The 10,340-nt window shown below is 41.4% G+C and overlaps 1 protein-coding gene across 1 annotated transcript; it reads right to left on the bottom strand.

The window, feature by feature from the left end:
• Nucleotides 1-7,620: 7,620 nt before the first annotated feature.
• Nucleotides 7,621-9,679, bottom strand: LOC124007552. Its single transcript, XM_046318209.1, has 2 exons — nucleotides 9,424-9,679; nucleotides 7,621-8,347 (listed from the first exon to the last, which is right to left on the bottom strand). The coding sequence occupies exon 2, from the start codon at nucleotides 8,325-8,327 to the stop codon at nucleotides 7,809-7,811; it is 519 nt and encodes a 172-aa protein (XP_046174165.1). The 5' UTR covers nucleotides 8,328-8,347; nucleotides 9,424-9,679; the 3' UTR covers nucleotides 7,621-7,808.
• Between the last annotated feature and the right edge of the window lie 661 nt (nucleotides 9,680-10,340).

The raw sequence follows: 10,340 nt of genomic DNA, 5'->3' as shown, positions 1-10,340 counted from the left end.
TTTAAATTGAACAACAATTCCATGTGAATCCGATAACTCTGATGTGTAGACTTTCCACTGTAGAGTTTATGTCATCTTATCATTGATGAGAATATCTCAGATGACAACCAAACTGACATCATATTCATTAAGTACCACCGCATATGTTCAATTGGTCGGATTACCAGAATATAGTTAATTTCCCCCCACCTTCTGATGATCCCAGAATCTCTATGATAACCAAGGTGTTTGCAAATGTAACATCAGTAGGGTAGAGAGGAAAAAGGGGGGAAGAGGTATTTATGACTGTCAAAAACCTACCCCCAGGCCAACGTCATGACACCAGGAACGCTAACGTTAGTACTTTGGCACTGTTTGAATAGGAATCACAGTCCCAGCCATGGTCTCTATTTTCACAAAACTGTCGTCTTCCAGAATGGAAACCATGCAGAGGAGCTTACTGTTGTTTTTTTGTTTTTTCACTCTTTGTTCTCCTGCTACCCATTCTATTCGTTCTTGGTCAACATTTCTATCTATGTCTTGGTTTTAAAATCCAATATTATAAAAACATTACTTGGCCACAATTTGTGACAGTTACTATAATTTAAAAGTGTTTTTGGAATGAGGGGGGTGGGCAGTGTCACAATACATAAAGTAGCCTAAACACAGTGTGTTATTGTTACAGCCAGTTCCAGTTACCGGGCTCCTCGGACTTGGAGAGGAGCTAGCGGTGCACCTTGTTATGCCATCGATCAAGAGTAACTGAGGTTTCTGATGTCCAGTGCTTTCAGTGTGTCTCAGATGGCAGATATTCTACATGTGTCCCGATCGACAGTCAAATGTCGTCTAAGGTCAGTTGTGCTTGAGTAATGCTATAAACTACAGACTTTAGATGCATGGTTTCCAGGTTCTTACCAATCAAACAATTTAGAAGGACTAAAATGAAGACAGGACTTTAAAATGACTATGATGATATGCATTACCTCATCCCTGTCCATTGTTACTCTTTTTCTCAGACACTTCAATCTGTCCACACACAGAGATGCGTACAAAGCTCTCCCTAGCCCTCCATTTGGTAAATCCGACCACAACTCTATCCTCCTGATTCCTGCTTACAAGCAAAAATTAAAGCAGGAAGAACCAGTGACTCGGTCTATAAAAAAATGGTCAGATGAAACAGATGCTAAACTACAGGACTGCTTTGCTATCACAGACTGGAACATGTTCCGGGATTCTTCCGATGACATTGAGGAATACACCCCATCAGTCACTGGCTTTATCAATAAGTGCATTGAGGACGTCGTCCACACAGTGACTGTACGTACATAACCCAACCAGAAGCCATGGATTATAGGCAACATTCGCACTGAGCTAAAGGGTAGAGCTGCCGCTTTCAAGGTGCGGGACCCTAACCCGGTATCTGACAAGAAATCCCGCTATGCCCTGCGACGAACCATCAAACAGGTAAAGCGTCAATACGGGGCTAAGATTTAATCATACTACACTGGCTCCGACGCTCGTCGGATGTGGCAGGGCTTGAAAACTATTACAGACTACAAAGGGAAGCACAGCTTCCCTGCCCAGTGATACGAGCCTACCAGATGAGCGAAATAACTTCTATGCTCGCTTTGAGGCAAGCAACACTGAGGCATGCATGAGAGCATCAGCTGTTCCGGACGACTTTGTGATCACGCTCTCCGTAGCCGACGTGAGTAAGACCTTTAAACAGGTCAACATACACAAGGCTGCGGGCCAGACGGATTACCAGGACGTGTTCTCCGGGCATGTGCTGACACACTGGCAGGTGTCTTCACTGACATTTTCAACATGTCCCTGATTGAGTCTGTAATACCAACGTGCTTTAAGCAGACCACCAAAGTCCCTGTGCCCAAGAACACAAAGGCAACCTGCCTGAATGACTACAGACCCATAGCACTCATGTCTGTAGCCATGAAGAGCTTTGAAAGGCTGGTAATGGCTCACATCAACACCATTATCCCAGAAACTCTAGACACACTCCAATTTGCATACCGCCCAAACAGATCCACAGAGGATGCAATCTTTATTGAACTCCACGCTGCCCTTTCCCAGCTGGACAAGAGGAACACATATGTGAGAATGCTGTTCATTGACTACAGCTCAGTGTTAAACACCATAGTACCCTCAAAGCTCATCACTAAGCTAAGGAACCTGGGACTAGACACCTCCCTCTGCAACTGGATCCTGGACTTCCAGACAGGCCACCCCCAGGTGGTGAGGGTAGGTAGCAACACATCTGCCACACTGATCCTCAATACTGGAGCTCCCCTGGGGGTGCATGCTCAGTCTCCTCCTGTACTCCCTGTTCACACACGACTGCATGGCCAGGCACGACTCCAACACCATCATTACGTTTTCTGACGACACAACATAGGCCCGATCACCGACAACGACGAGACAGCCTATAGGGAGGAGGTCAGAGACCTGGCCGGGTGGTGCCAGAATAACAACATATTCCTCAACGTAACCAAGTCTAAGGAGATGATTGTGGACTACAGGAAAAGGAGCACCGAGCACATCTCCATTCTCATCGACGGGGCTGTGGTGGAGCAGGTTGAGAGCTTCAAATTCCTTGGTGTCCACATCAACAACAAACTAGATTGGTCCAAACACACCAAGACAGTTGTGAAGAGGGCATGACAAAGCCTATTCCCCCTCAGGAAACTAAAAAGATTTGGCATGGGTCCTGAGATCCTCAAAAGGTTCTACAGCTGTAACATCGAGAGCATCCTGACTGGTTGCATCACTGCCTGGTACGGCAATTGCTCGACCTCTGACCGCAAGGCACTACAGTGGGTAAAGCTGCCTGCCATCCAGGACCTATACACCAGATGGTGTCAGAGGAAAGACCTAAAAATTGTCAAAGACCCCAGCCACCCCAGTCATAGATGGTTCTCTCTATTACCGCATGGCAAGCGGTACCGGAGTGCCAAGCCTGGGACAAAAAGGCTTCTCAACAGTTTTTACCCCCAAGCCATTAGACTCCTGAACAGGTAACAAAATGGTTACCCGGACTATTTGCATTGTGTGCCCCCCCCAAACCCTCTTTTACACTGCTGCTACTCTCTGTTTATCTTATATGCATAGTAACTTTAATTATACATTCATGTACATACTACCTAAATTGGCCCGACCAACCAGTGCTCCGCACATTGGCTAACCGGGCTATCTGCATTGTGTCCCACCACCCGCCAACTCCTCTTTTTACGCTTCTGGTACTCTCTGTTCATCATATATGCATAGTCACTTTAACAATACCTACATGTACATACTACTTCAATAAGCCTGACTAACAGGTGTCTGTATATAGCCTTGCTACTCTTTTTTTCAAATGTTTTTTTACTGTTGTTTTATTTCTTTACTTACCTACACACACACACACACACACACACACACACACACACACATATACATTTTTTTCGCACCATTGGTTAGAGCCTGTAAGTAAGCATTTCACTACACCTGTTGTATTCGGCGCACGTGACAAATACACTTTGATTTGATTGGAATATTAATTGATGTGTCCCAAAATAATTAATATTATGAAAGTTTCCGACAGGATTGTCCATCAGCAAAAAAAAGTTGTGTAGTGAAAGTTTTCAAAAACATTACAACCAACCAGAATCAATTGGACATAGTAATACATAACGCAGTTTCAATATTTAAATAAATGTACGATTTCTTAGAGTGGGTAAACTGAGCATTATGCAAAGTAGTTAAGTCATGTATGTCAAGGGACTATGTTACAATATGTGCAATGTTACCTTAAATACATCTTACAGTAAATATGGACATTTTTTATGGCAATAAAAACAGACACTGTAGTTGGTACATAGGCCATAGGGGAGCAAGTTTGAGGGTAGTGGGAGAAGAACGAGTGGGACTTTTTGAGTGAAGTGACTGAGGGCAGAAAAGGATATCAGGGTGCCCAGGAGCTTAAAGCTGCTGATAATCTCCATGTCAATGTACAGTAGATGGGAGAATGGTCAATTATCACCATCTACTTTGTTTTGCTTACGCTGAACCTGTTGTCCTATCACCATTATGTCAGGTCCCACAGCTCCGTCATGTACTCATGATCACTGGTGATCAGGTGTACCATGGTAGTGTCCGGTCCATTCTGGGGATACACATTCTTGTGATCCTTCTGTAGCTCAGTTGGTAGAGCATGGCGCTTGTAACGCCAGGGTAGTGGGTTCGATCCCCGGGACCACCCATACGTAGAATGTATGCACACATGACTGTAAGTCGCTTTGGATAAAAGCGTCTGCTAAATGGCATATATTATTATTATTATTATTATGATAATGTAAAAAATCGAATTTGTTATTACAGGATTTACAACCAGAGCCCTGAGTCTGCTAACCAGTTTGTGAGTCAGGATGGCGTTGAAAGCAGAGCTATAAATGAAAATTCGCTCTGACGCATGTAAAAATGTATAATTGCAATTTGTTGGGACAATAGGCAAACGAGTTGATCCAGTGACATGTTTGCTACACGATATCTATTGTTCCAGTTTTTAAAATCGATATTGACTGGGCTGCAGTGGAGATTGTAAGAAGCTTCGATATCATGGGGACCTAACTTCTATCGTCCTTTCCTGGTACACCCACACAGACACTGCAGTCAAATATGACAACCAGCGACTCTGTTCGAAAGATGACATAGATGTTAGCAAGTGTTTTACAAGGTTGTCACTAGCCAAATTTGCTTTATGTGAGCTTTTCAGTGTCTTCATGCTAATCACGAGCTAGCGTGGTTAACGCTAGCATTGAAATTACAGCCAGTCAAGCTGAAGGCATTGCCAATCTTCAGCTGTTGTTTTGCTTAAATACAAGGTTTTGGGCTAAAAACGTAACTCAAAAACATATCTAGACTCTGTACTAGCCGATAAGTCACATTTAGGTAGCTTATCTTCTGTTAGTCAATGACAAAGAGAAATAAAGACAATAGTCCAAAACTCGAGAACTACCAGGATGTTGAGCATCTCCGTTGTCTAATCTATGTATGCCTGGCCCTGCATTCAAGCAACAATCTTGCTAGTATGTAATTTACCTTGATAGTATTAACATAGTTCAATGTGTTTCTGGCTGTTATAGTTGACATGTTCTTTCAGCAGGGCTTTTAATAAAACACAAGACGGCACCATTCACTGCGGCTAGCAGTATGACCGGGCAGTTTGAGGCTAACTATATGATATAATATGGCCGTGATTTGAGGCTACCGACGTTAGCTAAATTAGCTAGCAAGCGTCTGATTTAGCTTGTGCTAAGCACTACTGATCCTGGTGCTAGATTAATGTTAGCTGAATATTATAGCCAATGATGAGAAACAGATCCTTCCACTGTAAACTAGTTGATAAACTTTATGATTCAGTAACAACAATTTTGAAAGACAAACCGTTACCTTGTAAAGGTTCATACTCTGCTTGCAATGCAGTGGAAAAGGAAGTTCCTTCAAACTGTGAAATCTGGTTGAAAGGAGGAGCTATGGAAATAGGCTAGTAAAATTAGCATATTAAGGAACGTGTTAAATTAGTGTGTGTAGGTGTACAGTGAGGGAAAAAAGTATTTGATCCGCTGCTGATTTTGTAATTTTGCTGACAAAGAAATTATCAGTCTATAATTTTAATAATAGGTTTATTTGAACAGTGAAAGACAGAATAACAACAAAAAAATCCATAAAAACACATGTCAAAAATGTTATAAATTGAATTTAAAAAAAAATTATTTTTTATTTTTTGGCACTTTTTTAGTTTTGTGTGTTTTCTGATTCCCATGTGTGTTTGAGTAAATGGGGCTGAATTATTTTTTACAAATCCATAAAGTTTTTTTTCTTCTTGTTTTATTGAACAATTATTATGTTCAACATAGGAGTGCGGAGCACAGGAAGTAGCTCTTTCAGTAATTTAGTTGGAATAGGGTCCAGTAGGCAGCTGGAACGTTTAGAGGTCATGACTATTTTCGTGAATGCATCGAGAGATACAGGATTATAAAAACTTGTGTCTCCATTGATCTTAGGTCCTGGCAGTTCTGTGCAGACTCAGGACATCTGAGTTTTGGAGAAATACACAGATTCAAAGAGGTTTCTAATGACCATGATCTTTTCATCAAACACGTTCATAAATTCATCACTGCTGAAGTGAAGTCCATCCTCTCTTGGGGAATGCTGCATTTTAGTTAGCTTTGCGACAGTATGAAAAATACATTTTGGATAGTTTTTATTCTCCTCAATTAGGTTGGAAAAGTAGGATGATCGTGTAGCAGTTGATATTGCGCAGTACTGTCTCACTGTCAGTACTGTCTCACTGTCAGTACTGTCTCACTGTCAGTACTGTCTTACCCAGCCAATTGGAAAACTTCCAGTTTGGTGATGCGTCTTTTCCGTTCCAATTTTCTGGAAGCTTGCTTCAGGGCTTGATGTCGTTTCTAAGTTTTGGAGGACTTTCTTAGCGGATGTACAATCATTGCAAATTGAATTATGGGGAGGTTCAGGCCCCTGAGTGAACATAATTGTACACTTGCAAACTCGACTAAAAACAAGGGCTGAGGGGCTTACGTTGCAAACGTCCATTGTTTGTCTAATCATTTGGACCGCCTTCCAAGATTTACATTTTTAAATGTTTATTTTTATTTAACCTTTATTTAAATGGGCTGATGAGGATGGGGATTGGTGATGGTTTTAGGGATTCCCCCAAGGGCATAAGGAAAGGGTAAGTGGACGAGGGTGTTTTTTTTAATGAGTTTGACCTGCAGCCAGGTTTTCAATTTACTCTTGAACATTGTAATAGTAGCACAAGGTGCAATTTCGAAATTGGGTAGTGAATCAGTTGGGTAGTGAATCAGTTGGGTAGTGAATCAGTTGGGTAGTGAATCAGTTGTTTTCCTCTTGTCATGTTAGTCATTGTTAACCTTAGAGAGATATTTATAACCGATCAACTAGCCCATATTTAATTAGCTAGCTTTTGTAGCCCATTGATTTTGTTGTAATGTTTGAGTCACTCAGTTAACCATGTACACATATAATAAATGGCAAAATGTGTAGAATTGCAGGAAATAAGCTTTAAAATGCCAACAAGAGTGGTGTGAAAAGTTTGTGTCATGGACAGTGCTTGTGATGAAATGGGGGCATGAGGGAAAAAGATTGAATCACTAATATATACTTTGTAATCATGAGTAAACATGCAGAGTTTGTATCTATATACTTTTCATCATATATACAGACTAGATTTATGTGGTTAGTTATATAGTTAATGTAACACAAGTATTTATTTGAGTCATATCCTAGCAGTAACCATTTAAAAGTGAATGTATTAAGTATTTATTTTAATAGTAACTGAATCTGTTTACGTGGATTTATTAAGATTAATATCTCATATTACTATATTGTATTAATGTTATTAATTGTCCCCTCATCTCTCATACACACGTTTCTGTAGGCAAGCCAAGTGTCCTCTAATGTGGTAGCTCAGGTTGACCACTGGAGGCTGATAATTGGTGCTGTGAAGGAGACAAGGCTTCTTTGACTTATACCTTTGTGCGTGCGTGTGTGTGTTTGTGTGTGTGTGCATGCGTGCATAAAAATAACAGTCACCAATACAGTTGATAAGAATATATTGTAAATACAGTCCATTGATTAAGAACAATACATCAAGATGTTTTCATTAAGTTTAAAAGAAGCCAAGCACATCTGTGGCCCTGAAGCCTTATCTGTAGGCTATAAGAGAACTAAACAGGTGGAATGAATACATCTCCACAGAAGTGGACCTCTGGGCTCTGAGTGGGGGTGTGTCACTTGCTGAAGTCCCATTCAAACTTGGAACCAAACAGAGAAATGGATGTTTTCTTCCCAATAGAGAATCCTGTACCCAGAAATTGTGCCTCGATCCCATCCTTGCCTACTCCAAAGCCTGTATCAGCTGCCAGACGCATTGTGGCTGTCGCCTTCCCGTGGGACACAGAGGCACCTAGGAGCTCAGCTGTGGCCATGGCTTTAACTCCTTCATTAGTTATCCCAGCAGCAACACCGGCGCTGGGCAACCTGCCCTCCACCTTCAACTCGCCACCGAGGTCTAAATGAGTCTTTCCCAATTCGTAGTCAAGGTGCCCACTAAGTCCTTTTTCCCTTGATGCCATACCACCAACACCCATGTTGGCCAACTTGGTCACCGACCTTACGCCACCGATGTCTAATTCTCCCTTATACACTCCTGCCTCCCCGTGCCACTCTCCTTCCCTGTCTACCTCGTGGTCATACATCGTCTCAATGGATGCCTTTACAGGTATACTTGTTTCCTCGCTCCTTTTCATCTCTTCAATGGCAGTGATGACTAGAAAAAACACAAGACAGATGTGGGCACAGGAGAGAGAGAGAGAGAGAGAGAGAGAGAGAGAGAGAGAGAGAGAGAGAGAGAGAGAGAGAGAGAGAGAGAGAGAGAGAGAGAGAGAGAGAGAGAGAGAGAGAGAGAGAGAGAGAGAGAGAGAGAGAGAGATGGATATGTAACAGCAACAAAAGTAATAGAATGACATTATGGATAACAGAATGGCCAGTCTATGAGATCAACATGGTTGGGGTAGGGGGCAGTATTGGGTAGCTTGGATGAAAAACGTGCCCAGATTAAGCTGCCTGCTACTCAGCCGTAAAAGCTAGAATATGCATATAATTAGTCAATTTGGATATAAAACACTCTGAATTTTATAAAACTGTTTGAATGATGTCTATGAGTATAACATAACTCATATAGCAGGCAAAAACCTGAGAAAAAAATCCAACCAGGAAGTGGGAAATCTAAGGTTTGTCGTTTTTCAACGATAAAGTGCATATTTATATCCAAAAATCTCAGTTTATATTGGCGCTTTACGTTCAGTAATGTTTTGCTTCCAAAACATCCGGTGATTTTGCAGAGAGCCACATCAATTTACAGAAATACTCATAATAAACATTGATAAAAGATAACATACAGTAGGCCAACTCATTCTGTTCTTCTGAAATACATTTTCTTCACATCATAATGTTTATTTAGACCTGACTAAAATAAATAATGAATGTCTTTTGATGGTGTATATTAAATTAATTTATTCAACTTTTAAAAATGTAGATGTTCCAAAGGTGCACATCATTGGCTGTATGCATAGAGACCTGGAGATGCTCAATGTGTTTACGGTAAAGGTACATTACCGTGAGACCGGCAGACTTTTGCATGACAATAACCGTCTGACAAAATGTAATGACCGCCACAGCCCTAGATACAACTCAATATTAGGAAGGTGTTCCTTCCTGTATACTCAGTGTACACAGTCATCCTTTTCTTCTTTTTTACAACCCCAACCTCACAAATACGTCTCCACATAGTGTAAGTGTGGTGACACTAAAAGTTTGTTCAGAGTAGGTTTGTTTGATAATTACCTTTCTGCTCAGTCTGCAGCTGTTCTCAGGATTGGAATATTGAAGTGGATGTGATGTCCTGCTGTTGCTGCACAAACATTTATAGTTAAACTTCTCTGTTATTATTAGCCCATGAAGTCGGTTTAGCTAACATAACATCTATATGTTAACTTGGACTCTTACAATAACTCTGTAAAATAACTCTGTAAAACCAAGCAGTTATTTTATTAAGTAGAAAGTGAAAGTGTGGGAGCAACAGACTCTCTTGGCGCTGTCCCCCCCAATCCCCTGTGGCAATCTCACGTATGACTCAGTATTGAACTTTGAACTCACTGTTACAATAACTCAGTCAAATCCAGCAGTGAATTCTAAGAAGTGGAAATTGAAAGTGTGAGAGCAGAACAAGACTCTCTCGTGTGTGGACATGTTTAACTATACTTCTGGGGACCAAACATACTTTGACACAATAAGGGTTTCTCGTGTGAAAAATAGCTTAAAGTCTGAGTAGAATCCTCTTGTAACGGTTTTCTTGAGTTGAAGGAGAGGCGGACCAAAACGCAGCGTGGTTGAAGTTCATGTTTTTTAATAAGACAACTAAACATGAACATAATACAAAACACGTGGAAAACCGAAACAGTCTTATCTGGTCCAACAAACACAGAGACAGGAACAATCACCCACAAAACCCAACACCAAACAGGCTACCTAAATATGGTTCCCAATCAGAGACAATGACTAGCACCTGCCTCTGATTGCTCTCCACGTTGTTTCACACTTTTTTCTCAATCTGTTCCGGTACTTCAGCGCCCCCGGATATATCACATAACCCTCCAGAGACCAGTTTGCACCCCGAGTAGGCGTAGATCAAACCAGTCCTACGGTTTAGATAGCACTATCCCCCAGTCCCATGGATCCCAGCACAGCGGCCTACAGGCTCC

This window comes from Oncorhynchus gorbuscha, linkage group LG20, assembly GCF_021184085.1.
Source record: "Oncorhynchus gorbuscha isolate QuinsamMale2020 ecotype Even-year linkage group LG20, OgorEven_v1.0, whole genome shotgun sequence".
NCBI lineage: Eukaryota > Metazoa > Chordata > Actinopteri > Salmoniformes > Salmonidae > Oncorhynchus > Oncorhynchus gorbuscha.
The sequence above is the reverse complement of the archived record's forward strand: the minus strand, read 5'-3'. Positions and strand labels throughout refer to the sequence as shown.